We start from the raw sequence: 24,788 nt of genomic DNA, 5'->3' as shown, positions 1-24,788 counted from the left end.
ACCCTTAGGTTGCTTCCATGTCTTGGCTGTTGTGAATAGTGCAGTTATGAACAGGCAGGCATGTATCTTTTGAATTATAGTTTTGTCTGGATATAAGTCCAGAGTTCAGTTCAGTCGCTCAGTCGTGTCTGACTCTTTGCAACCCCATGAATCGCAGCACGCCAGGCCTTCCTGTCCATCACCAACTCCCCGAGTTCACTCAAACTCATGTCCATCAAGTCAGTGATGCCATCCAGCCATCTCATCCTCGGTCGTCCCCTTCTCCTCTTGCCCCTAATCCGTCCCAGCATCAGTCTTTTCCAGTGAGTCAACTCTTCACATGAGGTGGCCAAAGTATTGGAGTTTCAGCTTTAGCATCAGTCCTTCCAATGAACACTCAGGACTGATCTCCCTTAGGATGGACTGGTTTGATCTCCTTGCAGTCCAAGGGACTCTCAAGAGTCCTCTCCAACACCACGGTTCAAAAGCATCAATTCTTTGGAGCTCAGCTTTCTTCACAGTCCAACTCTCACATCCACACATGACCACTGGAAAAACCATAGCCTTGACTAGATGGACCTTTGTTGGCAAAGTAATAGGTAGCTCTATTTTTAGTTTTTTGAGGAACTGCAGTACTGTTTTCCATAGTGGCTGCACCAGTTTACATCCCCAGCAACAGTGTAGGAGGGTTTCCTTGTAGGGAGACATCTTTCTGTTTCTCAGCTCTTCTCTTGCTCACTGGCAGAACCTTCGGGCAAGGATTTTGTTTCTGTACCTCACTGTGAAGTATGTTGCTCTGTCAGCAGGAATAGCTGAAAACTGTTGCTTTGCTAGCATATCAGTGGGTAACCCTGTTCGGATGCCTCCTATTGCCTGCATGGCTGTGTATGGTCTGTGTGCCACATGTGATCTCAGAGGCAGGCTGCTCTGCTGTGATGTATTCACAGCAGCATCTTGGGAACCTCCCTGTCATCTTTCAATTAAGCAGCAATAACCAAGACAGACACCTATGGAGTTCTTGGCCCCATAGAACAGAGACAGTCTTTATGCATATGTGAAATGACAAAATGGGAACTCCATAAATGAAGTCCTGGGTGCAGCTGGTCCATCCAAAAACAGTTTATTCTGCTGGTCAGACCATGCTATATCTTCTAGGTCTAATTCTCTTATACACACCCAACTCAACTTTATTAGAGTGAGTTCAGAGTTCATGTTTTTGAGGCAACTTGTTAAATATGAAAGAAACTAGAAATCCTTGACCTAGAAAGGAGAAGAGCTAAGGGAAGGTCTTGAGAATTATTTTCAAATAGGCTTGTCACATGGAAGTTGATTGGGGTTGCCTGAGAGGACATGGCTAGAACCAATGGGCAAGCAAGAGAAAGACAAATTTAAATTCGACCTAAGGGCAAACTTGCTAATTAGTGCTGTCTAAAAATGGCCTGCACCACCTTGGGACACAGTCATTGGATGCATTGAAGCGCACACCGGGTTACAACATGGCAAGGAGTTGGAGGGGAATTGAAGCAGGCTGCCCATCAGTCAGTTCAGAGTCCCCTGTGTCAGGCTTTTGTATAGAATGATACTCTGAAGCATTGAGGGGGCAGGAGTGTGGTAACTCTTGAGATTTTTTGAAGCATTTTTGGTCAATGCAATGACGAAACCCACACAAATTACAATTTACCAAATGTTTTATTTAAGCATATATGTGTGCTAAAATACAGGCTACCCCAGTGCAGTGGTGAAGAATCCACTGCAATGCACAAGTCACAGGAGATGCAGGTTCGATCCCTGGGTCGGGCCGATCCCCTGGAGGAGGGCATGGCAACCCACTCCAGTATTCTTGCCTGGAGAATCCCATGGACAGAGTCTGGCAAGCTACAGTCTATAGGTCACAAAGAGTCAAACACGACTGAAGCGACTTAGCATGCACACATGTATGCTTAAATATGTGTGTGTATAAATATATATATACATGTGTCTGTATATATGTGTATACACACACACACACACACACACACACATAAAGCAGCAAATGCTAGCGTGCATTTGGTTTAACTCCAGTGTTTTGGACATGAATAGGTAGAGAATTTGGCTTGGCCACCATACTTTTAAGTACAGGTAGTCTATCAACTCTTGCTCTGCCCTAACTAGCCTCCATATAGACCATGCCACCGTGGGTCAGTATAGAGTCCTACTCTGCTCTGGGCACAGCTCTGTAGAACACCTGGCCCCTGGTGCAGTGGCATCTTTGATTTCCACCTCTCTACTCTGTGAGTCTGAGTGAACTCCGGGAGTTGGTGATGGACAAGGAGGCCTGGCGTGCTGCGATTCATGGGGTCGCAAAGAGTCAGACACGACTGAGCGACTGAACTGAACTGAACTCTGTGAAGAGCCTGGTCCTTGTTGCATCCTGACAATCAACTGAAGTGGGTTTTGTAGAAAAAAGAGCCATTTCCAAGCTGAACACAAAGGAAGATGCTTGCCCTGGGAAACATCAGAGTAGCACTCTCAGACTCTTCTTCCTTCTAGCTATGAAGGATGGGATCGTATTATTTTAAAATGGGCTAAATATAAATGAGGCTGCTGGACTGTGCTTGCCTTTTGTGACCTCTGCTTACTCTCATCATATAAACATGATTGGCAGCTTTGAGTCAAATCTCAAAAGAGCAGAGAAGTCATTAAATGAAACAAAAGCAAACAAGCTTTTCTATGAGAAATGCTATTCAGTTTTAGCCTTCTGGTTTTCTCTGAATATGAGATTTGTCCTGTTTTTTCAGCTAGGAGTAATTGGCCCCACTTCAGGAGACTTTTATGTATGTTACTCATGTCTCCTTCTTGGCACCTGCTTCAGACTTTTCCTGAAGTAGGACAACCCCCTGAGGGCAGAAGCCTTGTCCCCAGGGCTCTTAGAGGCTAGTCTAAAGCAGACACCTGTCAAGCATGGGGACAGAATGTTTTTCGAGAGGCCTGCCAGCAAGTGGAGGTCCACAGGGGAGAAGGTGGAGGCCATTAGAATCCCTTCCCCTTAACCAAGGAAGGCAGAAGAGAAAGTGAAGGCTTGGGTGCTTAGAATAGAAAAAATACGGTATTGCAGTCAGACTGTGCAGCTTGTAACCTCTATGTCCAGAATTTGTCTGGATCAAAATTTAGACTGTTTAAAGGAGAGAAGGGGCTTGCTTCCCTGGTGGCTCAGAGGTTAAAGCGTCTGCCTGCAATGTGGGAGACCTGGGTTCGATCCCTGGGTCGGGAAGATCCCCTGGAGAAGGAAATGGCAACCCACTCCAGTATTCTTTGCCTGGAGAATCCCATGGATGGAGGAGCCTGGTATGCTACAGTCCACAGGGTCGCAAAGAGTCGGACACGACTGAGCGACTTCACTTAAGAGGGAGAAGAGAGGAGAGGAAAATTACCTCTAGCTTGGTCTGTTACTTGAGTTGCAATTGTTAAACAGTTCTTTTGCCCAAATTACAGCATCCCAAGAGATGCCAGAAAGAAGCAGGGACCCCTCTTCTTTTGAGAGTTATTTAAACAACAGGTCTGCTGCCCCCCTTCCTCCTGGCACAGATTATGTGGGTATGAAATAAGCGAGTTCTTGCCATTCTCTCCTTCATTCAGTCTTTCTATGATCCCCCTCCTTCTCCCACTCATCCCACATTCACACTACATTCAACCAGTGGAAAGAAAGGCTATCTGGTGCTAAGGGCTGTTTCTCAGCCCTAAATCCAGCTGCTCCTGAGAGTTAAAGCCAGGATAAACACATTAGCCCATTTTCCACCTTCAACTTCAAATACTTGGAAAGAAAGAGCATCAAATAGCATCTCTCTGAGAGCAATTTATAAGGTGGCTGGTAAGAGCCTGGGATCTAGCCTTGCAGGGAATTTATTTCCAAGTAAATTGATACCAGGGTTATTTATTGGAGTGTTATTTCTGCCAGAGCCGGCATTTGAAAATCCAGTGAGAAATTCATGCTAGAAAATGTGAATTAAATAGCTCTTACAGGCTACTCCTTGGCATTTGGGATATTGCCTAGCGAGTTGATTCAATCTGTCTCTGATTTTCTCAATTCTTATTAGGTGCTTAGGCCTGCAGCTGCTGCTAGTCCAGACTGAACACAGCACAGCACGAGGGCCTAGACACAAACCTACCACCGAGATCTTTCAAAACGTTGGAGTTTCCCTGAAGATAAAGAGCATATTTGGACTCAGCAGCTGAATGTTTGCCACTTCTTATCTTTTAGTGACTTTTGCTTCAAAAGGTTCCTAGAGATAACCTCATTTGGATAAGTGAGGCTTACAGTATAAAGAAAAAGCTATTACAAAATCCTCTTCCAAGAATTGAGTTTAGTTGGCTAGTACCATAGTTCTTCATGTCAGCTTACTTCACTGTTGTTTCCTGGCCTTGTTATTTTTATCCTCGTCTGACACAAGCTTTATATATGATGAGAAACACCAGGGAATTCGAGATAGGCAAATGAGCAGGGGAGATGAGTATGTAAGTGATGACTGGGCAGAGCAGCAGAAGTGATGCTCAAGCTTGATATGAAGGAGAGGGAGTGAAGGACTTAAACTTTCTTTGTAGGGTTTTCTACATGTATGTGTGATGAGTCATGCTGGCCCACCATCCACCATGATGTTTACAACAGGCACTGTACTTTAGCAGCTGTTTTTTAACATGCATCTAATTTATAACCACCCAGCTGATGACCTCTACGTTTCTAAAGAGTCCTGAGATATTAATAGAAGAATGTAAAGCCACAAAGTTTTGGGCTAGGCAACTGTAGGGATCTGATTTCATTGGTGGGGTTCTCATTGCTTAAGATTTTAAAACAAGGTCCTAGTTCCTGAGAGTGACTTACAGGCCACGGGAAAGAAGAGGCAGAGAGGCAGGAAGTGAACAACTCCACTCCCATTGTCTGAGCTCATGGAGAAGAACATGGACTTTCCTTGGCCTCTTTTCATGACCTGACTTGTCCATGGTCTGAGAACCGTGCCTGTGAAGGAAGAGGGCAGGTAGGCCGCTATCTACCTGTGCTGTGATGCTGGTGGCTAGGGGAGGGGATGTAGAGGGAAAACGCCTAGAACTTAGTCTTCTCTTCTCCACCTCCCTTGTCCCCAAACCTAATCTTTCCTGGTTTCCAATCCAATCCAGCCATGCCTCAGCCACAGTCAGCTTTTATTCAAGTGACAGGGAGGTCAGCAGGCTCCTTCAACCTGGGCCATCAGGGAGCCTTGTTAGGTATGTTTCACAGGTCCAAGGTTTCCTCTATCTTGCCTGCAGGTCTGGAACCTCTGTAGTCAGTGGTTCTAAAATAATGACCCCATGTGTTCTCAGACACAAGTGAAACTCCTCAGTGGCAGAGAGCCAATTGGTAGGTTTATGGTGTGGAATCAACCTTCCTAATAAGCAGTGCAGCTGCTCTTTGTCAGGGTACATAGCAGAGAGGACTGGTCAACACAGTTAGTGACTGTCACATTTTAAAAAAGGATCAGGGCAAAGGGCTTTAATCAGGCTGTGTTAGAGCCTGCTGTCATCCTCAGATGTCTGAAATGCTCATCCTTTCCAATACTCAGATGTTTGAGACTGTCACTCACAGGATTCGTATTCCTGCAGTGGCAGTGTTGCCATCACCAACTCCATTTTCCTTTACTCTTTACCTTTGGTCTTAGACCTTGGGCCTGGGATTTGAACTAGGCTACAACCTTACACAACACACACTGTTCTAGCTGGAAAGTTCTTCAGTCATGGCTTGTGTGCAATTCATTAAAAATAAGTTAGCAATGCCCAACAGTGTCTTTTCAAAGACTGTTGAATGAGTCAAATATTCCTTAGTTTCTCCCTTTGAAGTGATGTTCGTTACCTAAAGTATAGGGATAAAGGAAGTAACTCAAGTTCTTGCCAAATTACAAAGTGGGTATAATCATGGAGAATGTGAGAAATCATTTTTTTTCCATAAAAAAGGTAAAACCTTGGGGAAAAAATGGATACAGGTATACGTTGACCGAGTCCCTTTGCAGCTCACCTGTAACTATCACAACACTGTTTATCGGCTATTCCCCAACACAAAAAGTTAAAAAGAAAAGTAAAACCAGACTCACATCTCAGTAAGTCATCGGTGCTGGATGAAGCTCCAAGTGGCTAATGCCTGTGTCTCATCATGCAGGCCAGTGAGAGGCGTGTTCACCTCGTCGTGTCCCGCCAGGTTCGGCGGCAGAGTCCTGACATCTTTCAGGAAGCCAGCTGGAACAGCAACGGCAGCCAGTCCCCGGGGCCAGGGGCCAGGAGCAACACTCCCAAGGTGAGGCCCAGCCGGGATATGTCCACTGGTCCTGCAGGGAGCTCTTTCTTGGGAAGCCTACACACTTGAACATTTCCAAGTGTCATCTCTGGACTTCATCACTTAAACACTGTTTGACTTGTCTTGTAAAACAAAAGCCCTAAATCCCATCTTCGCGACCTGGTGAGATAACAGGTGTCTCCTGTCCAAGGAGGAGGGGGAAAGGTACAGGAGTGTTTTGAAACTGGATCGTGAAAACCAGACCTCATATGGGGACCTAATTTCTAGTCTAAGCCAAATGGATGTCTTATTTTTAAAACAGGCGTTTAAGGATGGTTCCCATTCATGTTGAAATGAGGAAGGTGGCTTGGTTTCTGGCTTTTGAAGTACCCAACCTGCCTGAAAATGAATGATTCTCTGCTATCTTTTTTTTTGCTGCACCACAAGTCAGGCAGGATTTTAGTTTCCCAACCAGGGATCAAACCCATGCCCTCTGCAGTTTGGACCATGAGCGTTAACTACTGGACCACCAGGGTTGTTTCCCCCTTCTATTTTTAGTGTGTTTATTTTTTGCAAGAATACCCAGGAAGATAATAAAAACATTCAAATTCAGGTAACATTAGGGAGTAGTGGGGATTGGGACAAATTAGAGAGTGTATGCCCTTATGGTTTTCAATTCCAGAAAAACTTTAAAACACTGTGGATGAAGCAGAATGCCTCTCTAGGCAGAATGCCTCCTTCAGGTCAGCAATTTGTAGCATCTTTAAGTGAGGTGACTCAGGTCAATGTGTACTTTTGCATGTGGCTTTTATTTGAGGGAGTACTGTACCTTCCCCATTTGGATGGGTATCTAAGTAACACAAACCTTGCTTAGTCCTATGCCTTGGCTTGGCATCCTACCGTGATGGCAATGAGTTTCTAGCTGTCATTTCTCCTGAGACCTGGTTTCATTAATCACTTGTCACTAAACTCTTATAGGTAGCCCATTCTTCTTGCAACAGATATTAGGAATGCCTACATTCTATATCGGGCTGTATTTCAGTTTGGAATAACTCACAAGTTTGAGTTTTTGAGCAATGTATGCAGATTTTTTATTTTGGAATATCTCTGTTTTGTATACTGTTAACTACATAGCCTGCAAGGCTACACCACCTCGCCTTCCTCCAGCCAGCCAGCCAGCCAGCCAGCCAGCCATAAATCCATAAATTTTAGGTTTGTTTACAATAAGCAATCTAGAAAAACCAAGTACCTCCTGCTAAAACCTTTTATGGATAATGACTACCTGGTGTCTTTTTGATAATAAATACCATTAGTGTTTAAACTAAACCAATGGTATCTGTTAATGGAAAACTGGCTATTAGCTCAATTATTTATTTAAAGTTTTAGTGTGAGTTAACTAGACGATATTATATTCTGGTTCATTAAACCACTAAGAATGTGGCTTCCACCAGCACTGTGGCTTTATAATCCCTTCCACCTAACCATCATGAATCATGGAAATAGGGTAATCTGATCAAATTTTTGCTGCAACCTTCTGTCATGTGTCCAGTTTCTGGAAAACATACATAACAGACTGGCCTAGTGGGAACTTGTAATTATTTTCATTTTAATTTATAGTTCTATCTGCCTTCTGAAATGTACCCCCCGTCTCTCTCTCACATACACACAGTGGTATATTTAAAACATGTAGACATTTGATGATTTAGTTTTTCATGACCCTACTCAAGTTTTTTTTTTGCTTAGGAAGTAATATGGCTTTTTTAAAGCAGGCACTTAATGATTCAAAGAAATACCAAAAGAAGGGAAACCAAGATTTGTGAAATAGAGTTTTTAGGCAATTGACAGTATGGTTGCCTCTGTAGGGGAAAACTAATGCTTACCTACACAACCAGTCTCTAGCAGGGCACTTCAAAGTTCTAAGGTTTATATAAACACACCCCTGATGTTAGAAGTACTAATTGCAGCATATTCCTTGCTATAATTATTAATTTCCAATTTAATTATTATTCTATTACTATCAAAAACAAGGTGTGCCAACTTGCAGTTTATCCATCCATTTATTCAACAGATGTATACTTATTGTCATCAATGTGTTAAATGCTATGCTCAGTGCTAGGGATACACTCACATGGCATTACTGTATATAATAAAACCATTACAAGAGACATGGATTATTTAAAACCATAGGAAATCATGAGGTAATAAATGCGCAAAAATCCTAGGTTTATCTTGCTTCATAATGAAGCATTAAAAATTGATTCTGTGCACGCAAGCATTAGTTCTGTATTATGAAAACCGTCAAATTTACAGAAGTTTGATTATAGCCCATTTGGTTTACTGAATACATAATATATTCACTGAGTTCAAAAGATGGAAAGCATAGTTTCTCACCTATCCCTGCCCTGCCCAGTACTCACCTCCACCACTTTTTCTTTCAGAGCTCCTTTATGAAAATGCAAAAGCTAATACAAGTTCTTATTTCAGAAGCACGCTTACATTTTGTTCTGTGACGTGATTATTTTTGTCAAATTTAAAAAATTTTTATTTCTTTAGATAGAACTATCAGCTATGTTTTGAACCATAGACCTCCTTGAGGTTTGATCAGGCGTTATATTGATTTGCAGTGCACATGCTGACTTAATCTGCTTGGTCACTGCCCAAGCAGGAAAGAGAATAACTTTTTAGAAAAATATATATTGATATATATTCACTGATATATATTCCTTGACTCACTCTTAATGCTTTCAAGATAATGTTGCGTATGGCTTTGATGTTTTTAGTCTTGTGCTGTTGAATCAAAATCACAATTCTCTTGTTTTAGAAGGTAGTCTATTAATACAATGTGTATTATGCAATGTGTATATTTTATGTAATAAAATTAAAGGGTATAACTGCACATTATTTAGAATGCTAAAGTAAGAATAAAGTTGTCAGCTGGAGAAAACCCAGATATTGGTGAGTTTTTAGAGCACAGTATCTATGAAGTTCATTATTTTTCTTTGTGGATTTCTGTGATTACCTGAATAAATTAAACTGAGGCCATTTAATTTAAATATGGTTACTCTTAACTTAGAAAAAGGTGCTGATCTTCATGAATGACAAGCGTTTCATGAAATGCTGACTCACTATATCAGGAATAAATGAGTCACATGAAGAATTTTGGGTGCAGTTCACTTTGTATGCTTAATATTTCTCCAGTGGTCTCCACCCTATTCCTCTTTCCATTTTTCACTCCTCTATTTGAAATGCAAATGTTCCGAGTCACCCAATGGCATTTGGGATAATGTAACTCTGTAGTGAAGACCAAGTGAGTTCTCTGCATCTCTCTCCCTCCAACTCTTACCCCCTCCCCGCTCTTCCTCTCTGTAAGACAAGAACCTCCATCACATTTATGCAACTTTGGTAGTTTTTGTATGTAAGCAACTCAAACCCACTTGTGAACAAATGTGCTACATATATATATATATATATATAATTTTCTTTTTGGTCTGTGCCTTTAGCCCCTCCATCCTGTGGTCACTTGTCATGAGAAAGTGGTAAGTGTCCGAAAAGACCCTGGTGAATCACTCGGCATGACCGTTGCAGGGGGCGCATCACACACAGAGTGGGATTTGCCAATCTATGTCATCAGTGTTGAGCCCGGAGGAGTCATAAGCAGAGATGGAAGAATAAAAACAGGTAAAAAGTAAAGAGACTTAAGGAACTAGGGCAGCAGAGTGTTAAAAGGAATTAGTGTGGCTTCCTGGATTAGCTGTTTCCAGAAATTAACAAGAGAATGTGAGGGTGATCTGGCCAGGACATCTCTTACTCATTGACCATGACTGGTTTGAGTATAGTTGCTGGACTGGGTTTCACCCCTCTTGGTTCATGTGGTTTGATTGTGGGCCACATTGCTTGCTGGGAAAGTGAGTACCTGCCAAGGATGCCAAGCATTAATAGGGAAGAACTGCAGTTATGAGCAAGCTGCTTCTATTAAGTGGAGTAATTTGGTTCTGTTCATTCTAAGTGATTCTTTGCTAGAATGACCAGTGATGAAACTGTTTGTGAATTGTTGTATTTATGGGTTGGATAGGAAAATGATTTGATTGAATGAATATTAAGTGAAAATACCGAGCCAGATACTTGTTCGTCGGTGAAAAGTGTTTCACTACTTTAATCTTAATGTGATCTAGGGTACTCTAAGTGAAGGAAAGAGATGTCCAATCTCATGGGAAGCTTATGTATTCACTCAATCTGTATTTATGGGGTGCCTACTACATGCCAGGATCTGTGTAAGCTTTTGCCACCTTGCTCTGCCTTTGTGCTAAAAATAAAGGGGGTGGGAGAGGGCAGGGAAGAAAAAAAAAGGTTTTCTCTGATTAGTGAATGTGACTATTTTGTCTTCCTCTCATTCTCCCTCTCCCTTCTGTCTTCCCTCCCTTCCCCCCATTCTAAAGGCAAGAGCCAAATACCAACACGTACGTTTAGAAACCACCCCCCCACACACACACACAAATTTATCAACACCTTGCAACATGCACGCTGCTCACAATTTGCTATGTGAGAACCAACCTCATGTCACCAGGGTGTCCTTTGCCCTCACGTTTCCGCATCCCAGTCAGCCCTGCCCCTTTATCCTCTCCAGCAGAAGTTCCCATTTGTAGCCTCACCAAGAATGGCTTCTGCTTCTCTGGCCCCTAGGTGATATTTTGTTGAATGTGAATGGGATTGAACTGACCGAGGTCAGCCGGAGTGAGGCAGTTGGTTTATTGAAAAGCACGTCCTCCTCGGTGGTACTGAAAGCTTTGGAAGTCAAAGAGTATGAGCCCCAGGAAGATGACAGCAGCCTGGCAGCCCTGGACTCTGACCACGACACAGCCCCACCCAGCGACTGGTTCCCCTCGTGGGTCATGTGGCTGGAATTACCGCGGTAAGTTCCAATGTGACATCCTTGGGGAGGTGTGGGAGGAAACAATTATAGTTCGTAGACCACTGTTTCACTCTCGGGCTGATTCAGGGCAGTAACAATCTTAATGAGACCCATGTGTGATTGTGGGTCTATTTGAAACAATTCGTCTTCCCTTTTGTAACTGAAAACACAGTAATCCTCAGGCAGGAATGAAAGCTTGAATATGGGCACTCCTGTTGAGGAGCTTACAGGGCTGCCATGTACAGTGGTGTGGGTCATACATGCAGCAGGAAGCCCAGCCAACAGGGAGAAGGGGCTTGTGTTCACACACCCTGGAGCCATGGGAAGGTCCCCTTTTCCGAATTGGCTAGCGGCAGTGCTGGGAACTTGCAGAGGCAAAACTCTTCCATGGCTTCCCCTCTCCAGCTTTTGGGTGGCCCTGGCTAGACACAAAGCAACGCAGCAGCACATTTTCCTTTTGCCCGGATGCTCGGGCATGTGCTGATTGAGGGTCTGGCTCAGATCACCTCTCCTTAGTTCCTACTCTTATAAAGTTCTTGTGTAAGCCTTCAGGAAGTGGCTGCGTTGTCATTCCAGTGAGACGGAACTAGAGCCTTATAGGGAAGCCAGTTAAGTGTTTTAGAAGTTCAGGAAAAGATTTGGGAGCAACCTTGCTCAGGGCTAGATACAGAAATCAAACATTCACAGGACAGATAAACTTGAGGTTTGCTCACCTGCATCAGAGTGTGAACTCTTGGCCTACGAGAAGGATGGCCTTAAAAATCCCAAATGTGTGATTTCAATATTAAACATGGGCGTTGCTGATGACAACATGCTGGCAGAGGATTAAATGAATGAAAGTAGGATGTTTGGTTTGAGTACATTTGCGGGGTGGGAATAGGTTGGCCTCTAATTTTTAAATGAGGTTTTGAAAAACAACCTTATCTTAAATACAAACCGGGATTCCTTTTTGAGCCTTCACTTGATAAAATGTTTTTTACAGTGAGTACGTCTTAGGTTGAAAATTGAGCATTGAGTTTAAAAATCTTTAAAAATGTTAAAACTGAGCCTAAGTGGAAGAGAGTATTAAAGTTATATAAAAAAAAAATCTAAGCCTGCAGTCTGCTAAAATAGATCATTTTGAAGTATATTTGTACTTGAAAGCTATGTCATACAATTGAAGTTCCTCATTCACTCATGTAAAGCAAAACAAATGAGATGTTTTTTTAGTCCAAATACAACCAAGTGAATAGCTTTCTCTCCCTCTACCTTTTGCCCCTGACCTTGGCACAGCACTTCCCCCCTTGTTTTTTGTGGCACCGCTGGCAGGAGCTTAGTTCCTCCACCAGGGATCGAACACACCCCGCTTGCAGTGGAACTGCAGAGTTCTGATCACTGGACAACCAGGAAGGTCCCTTCCCTGCTCTTGCCAGAAGTCTAACCTGAGCTTTGCTCATTTCCTTTAAGAGTAGAAAGCATGAAATGACAACACTGGTTTGCTGTCACCCCTGGCAATTCTTGTTTTCCTTCATCCACGAATCTCCTTGCAGTCACGTAATAAGCAAAGTGAACATGCATAGGCACCAAAGGCTAACAGAGTGACCCTCTGAAAGTGACTCTCCCAGCCCTTGCCCTTCAGATCTGCTCAACAGCGGTCACGGTTACCAGTTCCTTGTGTAATATTTCAGGGAGTGTCGATGTCAGAGGTTGGTAAACTTTTTCTGAAAAGGGCCAGAGAGTGTAGGTTTGGAGGGTCTTTCTGTCTCTGTTGCCACTATTCATTTCTGCTGTTGTGCAAAAGCAGCCATAAACAGTAAATGCTCAACACATAAATGAATAGGTATGGCTGGTTATTTATAAAATTGGGTGTTGGGCTGGGCTGTAGTTTGCTGACCCCTGGTCTAGGTACAGATGTACACACATACAGTGGTAACACACACACTATGTGCTATACCATGCTTTTTAAAATCTACAAATACACACTGGTATCATTTCACATCAGGACACATCAGCTTGCCTCTTCTCCACGGCTGAGAGTATTCTCTTGTATAGATGTGCTATACTGATTCAGCCAGTCCTATTGGTAGTGGACACTTAGGTTGTTTCCCTCTTGGCTTTCACAAACAATGCTGAGAAAAGAATTCATAAGGTACAGTGATACTCACTGTAGTATTGTCATGCCCACTACCGGTAAGAACTGGTTAAAGAAATCATGCTGCATCTGTACAGCCCTGTGACAAGTTACTTGGTTATGAAACTATCTCATCACCTCTTTTTGGACTTTGTAGGTGATGCATCACTGTTGACTTGCACTGAGTGGTGATGTGGAGAAATGAGGTCCGTCTCATTTCTTTACTTCCCCACGTGGCTTGCTCTTTGCATCTAACATTCAAGATAAATGTTCTCTGTTATCTGGGTTCTTCTTTTCAGGGAGTTCAGACGTGTATTTGTCATCTTTTTCTTTTGTATCCTTTCACTTGAATCATTGTCATCTGTTCACTTTCATTCTTTCTTTCTTTGAGCGCCTCTTCATACTCCAAAGTTTCCAGCCATTCATCTTTGCCTTTGTAGGCACTTATATATTTGTTTTTTCTCTTCCACTTCTTTCTTCTCAACGCTTTCCCTCTCATCTTGTCTTTTACTGACCCCTTGGAATCTTGTGTTTCTGCCTTAAGAGCCGTTGTTTCAGGAATATTTTAAATTCATGGGAAAAGGGCTGGTGTTATACATTTCCTTGTCTATAGTGGCAGTTCTTTTCCATGGCAGCATTTTTCTGGTGAGTTGTTTTTCATCTGTTACTGTTTTTACTGCTACTTTCCATCTTTTTTTTTTTAATAATGTGTCTACTGGTTCATTCTTTTGAGCTAAATTTTTCCTGGAGTGGCTAGTTGCTGGAATTTTATAATCAAAGGAAGAAACCAGGGCCATCTTCCAGGTGGTAGAAACATCTCTTTATGACAAGAGTTGTGTGTTTTACTTCTCCCAAGCCAATTAAGATCTGCCTTGCAGGGCCACTCACTCATAGTACACATCCTTCCCCCACCCTACCACCAGGACAGGCTGCTAATTCCTGCATTTCCAGCCATGCATCCTGTGTGGGTTATCTGTTTGGGTTTTCATTGCCTCACTCATGCCCTTCTTCTTGGCCAAACTGGGTCTGGTGCTGTCTGCGGAATGGCATTCTGCACATCAGAGGGGCACTCACCATGGGCTCAGGGTGCTGCGGGCTTAGTTTGCAAGCCCCTGGTGTAGGAAGCCTCACTTCCATCTACAATCTGACTTTCACTGCCTTTGGTGGCTCTCCTTCAGTTTTAACATGGAGTTCTCATTTGTTTCCATGATCCCTAGTTGGCGTTCTAGTAATTTTTGAAAGCAAAAGGGTTAACAGTCTGCACTCTGACATTTAGAGGCGTGGTTCTTTTGGGGAGTCCTTAAAATTCAGTCATGCTCTTGCAAGTCTTCTCCAGCAGAATCAAAAAGCATCAGTTCTTCAGTGCTCAGCCTTCTTCATGCCTTCATATCCATACGTGACTACTGGAGAAGCTATAGCTTTGACTATATGGACCTTTGTCAGAAAAGTGATGTCTTTGCTTTCTAATATGCTGTCTAGGTTTGTCATAGCTTTCCTTTCGAGGAGCAAATGCCTTTTAATTTCATGGGTGCAGTCACTGCAGTGATTTTGGAGCCCAAGAAAATAAACTCTGTCACTGTTTCCATTGTTTCCCCATCTATTTGCCATAAAGTGAAGGGACAGGAAGCCATGAATTTCATTTTTAAATGTTGAGTTTTAAACCATCTTTTTCACTCTCCTCTTTCACTCTTTAGTTCCTCTTTGGTTTCTGCCATTAGGGTGGTGTCATTTGCATATATGAGGTTACTGGTATTTCTTTTAGCAATCTTTTTTTTTTTTTAATTTTTAATTGGAGGGTAATATTGTGGTGGTTTTTGTTCTTTTGGCAATCTTGATTTCCACTTGTGCTTCATCCAGCTTGGCATTTCACATCACGTACTCTACACATAAGTTAAATAAATAGGGTGACAATATACAGCCTTGACGTACTTCCTTTCCCAACTTTGAACCAGTCTGTTTTTTCATGTCTAAGAGTTGCTTCTTGTCCTGCATATAGGTTTCTCAGGAGGCAGGTAAGGTGGTCTGATATTCCCAACTCTAAGAATTTTCCACTTTGTTGTGATCCACACAGTCAAAGGCTTTAGTGCAGTCAATGAAACAGAAGATTTTTTGCAATTCCCTTGCTTTTTCAATGATCCAAAAGATGTTGGCAATCTGATCTCTGGTTCCTCTGTCTTTTCTAAATTCAGCTTGTACCTCTGCAAGTTCGTGGTTCACAAACTGCTGAAGTCTAGCTTGAAGGATTTTGAGCATTACGTTGCTAGCATGTGAAATGAGTGCAATTATACGGTAGTCTGAACATTCTTCGGCATTGTCTTTCTTTGGGATTGGAATGAAAACTGACCTTTTCAGTCCTGTGGCCACTGCTGAGTTTTTCAAACTTGCTGGCATATTGAGTGTAGAACTTCATCAGCATCATCTTTTAGGATTTTAAATAGCTCAGTTGGAATTCCATCACCTCCATAGCTTTGTTCTAAGTAATGCTTCCTAAGGCCCACTTGACTTCACACTCCAGGATGTCTGGCTCTAGGTGAGTGACCATACCATTGTGGTTATCCAGGTCATTAAGGCCTTTTGTATAGTTCTGTGTATTCTTGCCACCTGTTCTTAATCTCTTCTGCTAGATCCTTGCAGTTTCCGGTTCTTTATTGTGCACATCTTTGCATGAAATGTTCCCTTAATATCTCCAATTTTCTTGGAGAGATCTCTAGTCTTTCCCATCCTATTGTTTTCCTCTATTTCTTTTCATTTTTCACTTAAGAAGGGTTTCTTACCTCTCCTTGTTATTCTCAGGAACTCTGCATTCAGTTGGGTATGTATCTTTCTCTTTTACTTCTCTTCTTTTTTCAGCTATTTTCCAGGCCTCATCCGACAACCACTTTGCCTTCCTGTGTTTTTCTTGGGGATGTAAAACTCCATGACTCCTGTAAGGTGAACCTACTAACATCAAGTCTTACTGTGAAATACAGCAGATAACATCCTGTACGATGTTATGAATCTCTGACCATAGTTCTTCAGGCATTCTGTCACCAGATCTAATCATTATTCTTTGCACTATGCTAAATCTTCACCAGTGAACCAGTGAAGTAGCTCAGTTATGTCCGACTCTTTGCAATACCATGGACTGTATGTAGCCTACCAGGCTCCTCCATCCATGGAATTTTCCAGGCAAGAGTACTGGAGTGGGTTGCCATTTCCTTCTCCACAGATCTTCACAACTAGGCCTAAATTTAGAGAACTGAGAATAGGAAAAAAGCTCACATTTAAATTTCGATTTTAAATTAACTTAATTTCTCAAGGGTATATCCTCAACATTGATCAAGACAGCTGCCACATTTCCCAGTAGAGAGTGAAGTAATTCAACTTAAGAAAAAAAATGCCCTAAAACTTACTCAGTCCCAACTGACCAAGATCTGACTCTTGAGAGTTTAACATAGTGAGTTCTCACTGCTATAATGAAATAAACACTTAACTGAAGGAAAGCACTTGATGAAATAAAATTAGTAACACTGAAATTCCCTTGAATAAAGCTACACAGGGCAGGGGTTTCACCTGTTTTGTTCACTGATATATACCAAGTGCTCAGAACATGGTATACCCATATCAAAACAAGAGTCTAAGAAAAAAGACACACTTGTGACTTAACGTTATGCTGAAAATTTTCTATTGGTACATAAAAATTTTAGATGGTTATTTGTATAGCGTGTCCACATGGGATAAAATATTTAGTAAGAGTCAAGGTAATACTTAATGAAAAAAGTCAAAAGGATGAGAAATACTTAAAGTTTCTGAGTACTGCTCTTTGTACCCGTTCATATATTTTAAAGAATATAGAGATATATTTGGTCATAACCTTGGGTAAGAAGCACCCACCTGCTTTCCCCCAAGTACTGGCATAGGTGAGAACGTAAGTGCTCTGGGGTTTGGGGAACAATACCTGCTATGAACATGAGCTGTTAGGGTGCCACTGTGTAAAACTCCACGACTCCTGTAAGGTGCATCTACTAACATCAAGTCTTACTGTGAAATACAGCAGATAAACATTTTACAGTAAAAACATGGTTGTTTCATGTAATGAAATCAATACTTTTCAGCTGTCATTTCAGTGAAACTGATTACTGTAAATGCTCTATGATGACAGATACAAAACAAAAAAACTGGGTTGAATTTTAGTACTACATTTTAAAATTACCCACCATCAAACCCAAATCTTATTTTACTTCAAATGGGAGTCAAAATGCCAAGAAAAAGTTGTTACATTAATTAGCAAGGTCGGTAACAATAATCAATTTTATCACTTAAAACATTTCATAAGAGTTTTTTAATTGGTTTCTCAAAAATCAGTTAATATTTTAATGTACAGTTTATAAACAAAATCACCTTATCTTGATTTTTAAAAACATGAAAATGCTAATTTCCTTTCAAAACAGTTCCTGGCCTGGGGATTCTGGAGTCAAATCCAGCTCCTGATATACCTGTCATAATTGTAACACAGTTTTGTACTTAGCTTGCATCTATGTTAACACTGATCTAATTGCCACTGAACAATAAAGGAACAGCTTCCTCAATCTAGTTTTCTATTTTAGCTGAAGGTTCTACTCATTTACAGAAGACCTGTGGTCATTCTCCTATTCCTACTATAACTTGCTATTCAGTTTACCGCTGTTTTTTTCCCCCTTCGATATGAATCATTCTCATTATCTTTAAATGTATCTCAATCTCCACTCACTATATTATGTGGCCTGCATGCTTCTCTATAACCTATCAAATATGTAGAACTATGTATAAACTGATTAAGTCAAAATAATACTTCAGGAAATGCATTAATTACAGTTATGTTTACATTTTTTCAGATTAACCATTTATTCAAAGACTTTCCTTCATTAAAATTTATATCCATAATAAAAAAAATGGTACTGTAAGTATGCTTGAATGTGGTTCATCAGTAAAGATTTAGGCATAACTAACTTTTTAATATAAATTGAGGGGTTAAATCTTCAAGGGGAAAATGAATCTTTCCTAGTAGACATATAAACAGAATGTAATAAATAGATCGCCTCATTTTTTAAAGGGTGTTTAGAAAAGATAAGTTCAATGAGAAAAAGCCAGCTTTTTAGCACAAAGGTTACTGGGCTATGACAATTTTGAGTGAGACCCATCGCATGTTATTAACCCTAATAATGCCAATAAAGGGAATGGGAGATGAACCACAGTAATTACTATGAGTTCAAATTAACTGTGGATTTACATTGATTTTGTTCTATTTAAGGTACCTGTATAACTGTAAAGATGTTATATTACGAAGAAATACAGCTGGAAGTCTAGGCTTCTGCATCGTAGGAGGTTATGAAGAATACAATGGAAACAAACCCTTTTTTATCAAATCCATTGTTGAAGGAACACCAGCATACAATGATGGAAGAATTAGGTAATAATAATGACTGCTTAACAAAACACTTATATTCAAAGATTCTGGTTTTTATGTGCAAAAGCTTGGCCCCATTTGAAATAAGGCATATATTTATTATGCCTATTTTTATTGGTCATAAATTTTAAACATTTATGTAGCATTCCATTCCCAAGAAATCCAAAATTAAGTTATTCTTGATCCCATACAGCAACTTCCGCTACTTTTAGAATTCTTCCTAAAACAAGATGAATAATACAATTTGATAGAATTTAAGTGATGGATGGAGAATCTTAGTTAGAAGTAATATAATCAAAACTGACAAGCGTAGCAAAAACGAGGACCACCATAAAAATTGCATTAACTTCAGCTATGGCTCAGAATGTTAATCATATACCTTGTTTATTTATTTCCTTTTTAGATGTGGTGATATTCTTCTGGCTGTCAATGGTAGAAGTACAACAGGAATGATACATGCCTGCTTGGCAAGGATGCTAAAAGAACTTAAAGGAAAAATAACTCTCACCATTGCTTCTTGGCCTGGCACTTTTTTATAGAATGAATGATGGGTTATAGAAAAATAGGAAATCACAAGTAAGCTAAGTTGAAACAATGTATTTATCTTGTCAATTTTTTTTTTTATTTGAAGGCTATACTGTAAAAATACTAAACTTTAACATCAGGAAAAGTAGGATCTAATGAAAGCAAATTACACCTCAGAAAATATAATTCTCAAAATATAAAATCTTTATTCAGTGTGGAACATTTCTCATTACTCCACAGCTTTAAGATTAAATTTTCTACTCACTATAAAGCTCTTCAACAGCTGACATGGTTTGTATGCTCCCACTGAATTCAAATCATACAGTTTAATTAAAATTTGGTATGTGCTGAGGTCTGTAAAGCATTCATTATGGGCATTTTAAAAACAATTTCCAGACACGGGATTATAAAAGTGCACTGCTGAAAAGTGTTCATCAAATGAGAAATAAATATTTTTTAAAAATTATATAGCTGTCCTTTAGTATGTGATACTAAGTACATTTCTATCATCACTATTTAAAAGTTCCTAGTAATTCATTCTTTTAAAACCATGTTGTTACCTTCACTGACAAACACTTCCTATGGATTATCCCTAAAAATGCTCACAGAATTTTGTAAACTTGTATTTTCTTAAATGTTACAGTAAATGACTAAAGCTCTTGTTATTTATTTTCATTCACAATATAGCTAGTAACTATAAAAACCCAACATGCTGCTCAACCAATAAGCCTTGAAAAAGCATCAAGAAAAGGCCAAACCACTTTGACCCTGGTTTGGCTCACAGAAGATGGCAGTGAGGCAATTCAAATTTTTGTCACAGTGATGAGTATTTGTCCATGTGCCTGCTCTCTAGAAACTACAAGTTATTTTAGAGGCAACCCAAATGCCATTAGATTTTATTACTGTGGATATAAAACTTCCCCATTTAGTTTCACCATAAACCCAAATTTAGAACACTGAAAACCTGCTATAAAAAAGCTGTGATATCAAAACTGAGTAAGAGTTCTTTAATATGCAAAACCACAGTGCCACAGCAGTGAAGAGAAAAGAATAGTTTTAATCTCAATACGCAGAGGTACCTTTTGATGCCTTTTGTAGTGCAACTTCATAAGAGACTGGTATTTGATTAAGTCAAGAAAACCAGCCAAGACCTCTTCTGTGGGGGCTGGCCCACTCTCTTGCCCCGAAAGTGTACTGCTTGCTCGATAAATCTCGCCTGCTTGAGCTGTAAAAAAGAGAAAGAAAGAAAGAAAACCGGCCAAGAGGGAACCTTGACTTTTATCAGAGATTGTGTATGTACACAGCTAAACAGAGCTCTTTAAATTCTCTGCTGAGTAACTCATTCACATTACTTTCTTCCATACAAAGTCATTACTGCCTTTTTATTTTTTAAATATTACAAGACAAAAATTTTAACTTAACATGAAAAACTCACTCTTTTATTTTGGAAGAGAAAATTAACTTTTCATACTAACAGAACAAGATGAAAGGCAAGTTTCTTAAACATTATCCAGAAAAATAACAAGATTTACAGTATCTACTTCTGGCACTACTATACACAGAAGGCCATGACCACGCCTATTCTGCAGGTGTAGCTTCAGCGCTCTCCTGTTCAGGGGCAGGCTCACTGCCAGCTTCTTTTCCTTCTTTGCTTCTTTTAGACTTTTTGTGCTTGTGTCTCCTATGACTGTCTCCTTCTTCACTTTCATGGCGACGTCTACTATTGCTGAAGGAAAAAAGAAAGGCATATTTTTCTTAAAAATGTTTCCCTACGTAAGTAGTGACAAATCAACCCACTTTAGGTAAATTCTTGGGAGAGCAATGGGTTCTAAATAACCTAATACTTTTTTTCCTCAAATACATTTTGGAGAGTAATCACATTTTATGTGACTTCTATCCTGGGCTTATACTTACATTTAATGCTCACCTTCACTGTTGTTAGACTAGAACAGTAAGGCCCACATACTTTAGATTATGAGACTGACGCAATGCCCACTGTGCTGAGAGGGCCAGTAGGGACCATATACTGTATTCTAAAAGAATAATTACAAATTAGAAACTAAAGTACTAAGTCATAACAGGAAATACTTTCTAGAGTTGATTTCATGCAAACAATACACATTAAAAATGTAATGCTTTTTTTTGAGACTACAGGGCCCTGAATGTTTTTTGATTAAACTGAACATTGCTTTGTTTAATAATATTTACTACTAAAAACTGATTCATGACAAATTCCCTCCTGCTCAACAAGATAATATAGTAAGTTTAATTTTCATATATATATTTTTCATTTCATGCTAATTTTGGCTTATGGGTATTAAACATAATCTTGTTAGATTTCAAGGTCTTTGTTGAAATCTGTAAAAGAACCAACTATTTTAACAGATTATTCCTGATCTTCTAATTAGGAACACATACATGCTCTAGTGGTTAGTGGCAATGTCTGCTTCTACTTTCTGAAGTCAAATCAATTTGCCTGGCTTCAAACTGATTCACTATTAAAGAGCAAACCTTCGAGAGGACTTGTGTCTGGTTTCCTCTTTCTCTCTGTGTCGTCTTTCTCTGTGTCGTTCTTCTTTCTCCCGACTTGCTCTGTGGCGCTCATAGCCTCTTTCTGCATACTCCCTGTATCTGTATCGTTCTTCATCACTGAAACAGAATAGAAACAAGTATTCTTGACAGCTGGACTGTTGATTCTGAACAACTTCAAATTATAAAAGAGGTGACCTGAGTCCAGAAGTCCCCATGTTAGCACCTTAAACAGAACAGGTGCAAAGTATGTGTCTGCTGAACTGAGAAGAAAACAATGTTGCTCCCAAATTAGTACTAGATCTAATACAATACAAAATATACAGTAATTACACATTATGTTAAAGGATCAAGTTTTTTCTATGCTTTCAGTTGTTACAGGGAAGAAATTTTACAAAAACAATGCTGTTTTTCTTCAAAAATTGGGAGCTGAAACTGATTTAAATTTTAATTTGCAGCTTCCCTTGTGGCTCAGCTGGTAAAGAAACTGCCTGCAATGCGGGAGACCTGGGCTTGATTCCTGGGTTGGGAAGATCCCCTGGAGAAGGGAACCGCTACCCACTCCAGTATTCTGGCCTGGAGAACTCCATGGACTGTAGTTTATGGGGTCGCAAAGAGTTGGACACGACTGAGTGACTTTCACTTTCACTTTTAGTTTTTAGAATTAAAAGAATGTTTGCTTATCTCAGATTTCCAACCAAAACTCTTATATTTATAAAACCTTAGGTAGACAGTTAAAATTCTAAAAACATTATTAAAAATATTTGGCTTTCAAATACAGACAAGGTTCTTAAGATTTTGAATCACATAAAAAGTATATTCATCTAAAGAAGCAGTACAAACATTAAGAACAGTGTGACACCAAAGCAACTTCCACAATATCCACACAAAATGCAGGCTGAAAATTGCCTGTGTACACTTGAATTCCGACATCCTGATAACACTACTACTGTGTGTGTGTCACTGGGGGTGGGATGGAGAGGTGGCCATGGGAATAACTTCAAATCCATATTAAGCTGCACCTCCATTTTCTGATCTTGGAGAAAATGGACTAAGGAAACTGGGACTGATGGCTACTGTTACAAGCATAATCATCTTTACCTACCTCCTGAGACCTCTCTTCAGGTCCTTTTGTGAAAATAGAGATATACTCTGTTTTTTTCTTAATCCTTCAGGTCTTTTTATTTAGCATACAAGCCAACATTCTCTACAGCCTAATATCAGTAAACTCTTTTAGAATGAATAAAAGTAGCTTTTGGAACATTGTGTGCTAAAGAGCTATGGTTTCTAGAAATATTCTGTGTAATACAAATTATTAAATTAGTAATTTGTACACAGCATCAAGATGCTAAGGAATCTTAGAGAGTAATAGGAAACAGAATCAGGTGGAAGTATAAGCCATATAAAAACCAATCAACCTAATTGTCTCTTAGCAACAGTGATAATTCAGGAGTGCTATACCTAATGCCAAGTCATATTGCTGACCAAGTTGTTATTGCCTGTGATACATTTTTATTTTTAAAAGTATTCATATATGCAGACATACATAGATATATATATGCACACACACACATGAAAATAATTTTTTCTAATCATAAATATGTACTTGGTATTGGGAAAATGGAAATGTGCCACCAGAAAGGTAATGCACTATGTCCGGAAGTGGGAAGTAGCAAGAGCAGTCTGGGCAGAGCAGGCCCCAGGGGAGTCCTGACTCTGCTATGGTCCAAGGTAAGTAACTTAACCTCTCTACTCAGTTATCTCACCTGTAAAACTGGCAACAGTCTTTTTCAGGGTTGTTGCAGAACTGATAATAGTATTTATAAAGTGTGTCTGGAACAAGAGTAGGCCCTCAACAAACGTCCACTAACATGCAGGTTCATTATCTTCATTAAATTTAATGCTAAACTTTTCAGAAGCAGAACGCTTTTTGTAAAGGTAACTGACTAATAAAGTTTCTAAAAGGAGAATAAACTTGCGCCTACCTACCATGACAAATATTAGCATTAATGTTATCCTCTTTAAAAATGAGGTTGTTGGGGACTTTCTTGATGGTCCAGTGATTAAGAATCCACCTTGCAATGCATGGTACGTGTGTTAAATTCCTGGTCCAGGAAGATCTCATCTGCCACAGGGCAACTAAGCCCCAGCACTCTAAAGCCTGTGCTCCACACCAAGAGAAGCCACTGCAACAAGAGGCCCATGCGCCAACTGCCCATACACAGCAACAAAGAGCCCGCGCACCACAAGGAGGACCCAGTGCAGCCAAAAATAAATGAAGCTCTTTGTAATGATTCCAACTAGATTTACATAAAAATAACTAAAGTCAATTATCTCACAATTTGTCATTTCTAACCTCTTTCCCTCTCACCCTGCCACCAATTTTTATTAGATTTGAGCCAGATTCTGAAAGCAAGCCAAACAGTCTTCTGATGAGACCGTTCCCACAGATGGTGGAAGATTTGGTCTCATACTCAAAATATAAAGACCCCTTCTCCGATTAGCAGCTGCAGCACAAAGGTTTTTCTGGGCCTGGAAATCATTAGAGTTCATTTCAAACACCCTAGAATGACCAGCCTTCCCTCTGGCCCACAATTAAGCAGCCTAAAAAACACGTTGAAACTTGTCTGTAATTTTCAAAACAATAACTCTGTAATTTGTAACACAGCACATACTACATGCCACATTGCTAGAATGTCAGTCTTGAAGAAACACAGCCTTCACTTCCACTTCGCTTGGACTTTCCAGAGATCACTATTGCTGGGATAATTCAGAACACCACAAAATTCTTCCACCTCTTTTCCCCTCTCTGGCCTTGAACTTTTAGTCAGATTTAGGTAAACATTATCCCTGATGCCCTACAGCTAGCAACCTGAAAATCAAATGTGGTTTAACGATTAACACTTTTTAGCATCAATAAAAATTGAGTAGAATCTGTGCATGGGTGTGCCCGAAATTAAACTCAAAGTATTTTATAAACATTGTATTATTCATGCAAAGTAAACTTATATGAGCTCTAGCAAAGCAATTCATTTTA

At 40.1% G+C, this 24,788-nt stretch overlaps 2 protein-coding genes across 17 annotated transcripts in view; one reads left to right on the top strand and one right to left on the bottom strand.

Annotated features, from left to right (window-relative positions):
- The window catches only part of LNX1 (ligand of numb-protein X 1), a 190,486-nt gene extending 170,807 nt beyond the window's left edge, over window positions 1–19,679 (top strand). For 2 of the 4 annotated variants that reach the window (XM_005681612.3, XM_005681615.3), the window contains 5 exons: window positions 6,140–6,274; window positions 9,754–9,931; window positions 10,934–11,162; window positions 18,542–18,700; window positions 19,101–19,679. In XM_005681612.3, coding sequence (XP_005681669.2) covers window positions 6,140–6,274; window positions 9,754–9,931; window positions 10,934–11,162; window positions 18,542–18,700; window positions 19,101–19,236 — 837 coding nt within the window. In that variant the 3' untranslated portion in view covers window positions 19,237–19,679. The remainder of the gene's footprint in view (window positions 1–6,139; window positions 6,275–9,753; window positions 9,932–10,933; window positions 11,163–18,541; window positions 18,701–19,100) is intronic. The other 2 variants (XM_005681613.3, XM_018049456.1) reach the window with 1 other exon arrangement.
- FIP1L1 (factor interacting with PAPOLA and CPSF1) overlaps window positions 20,583–24,788 on the bottom strand; it is a 68,343-nt gene continuing 64,137 nt past the window's right edge. For 9 of the 13 annotated variants that reach the window (XM_005681616.3, XM_018049457.1, XM_005681621.3 and 6 more), the window contains 2 exons: window positions 21,734–21,871; window positions 20,633–20,948 (listed from right to left, as the gene is read on the bottom strand). In XM_005681616.3, the coding sequence (XP_005681673.1) occupies window positions 20,801–20,948; window positions 21,734–21,871 (286 nt within the window). In that variant the 3' untranslated portion in view covers window positions 20,633–20,800. Of the gene's footprint in view, window positions 20,949–21,733; window positions 21,872–24,788 lie in introns of all 13 variants that reach the window. The other 4 variants (XM_005681618.3, XM_005681625.3, XM_013964632.2 and 1 more) reach the window with 1 other exon arrangement.

This window comes from Capra hircus, chromosome 6, assembly GCF_001704415.2.
Source record: "Capra hircus breed San Clemente chromosome 6, ASM170441v1, whole genome shotgun sequence".
Taxonomy (NCBI): Eukaryota; Metazoa; Chordata; class Mammalia; order Artiodactyla; family Bovidae; genus Capra; species Capra hircus.
This window is presented reverse-complemented; position numbering and strand designations above follow the sequence as displayed.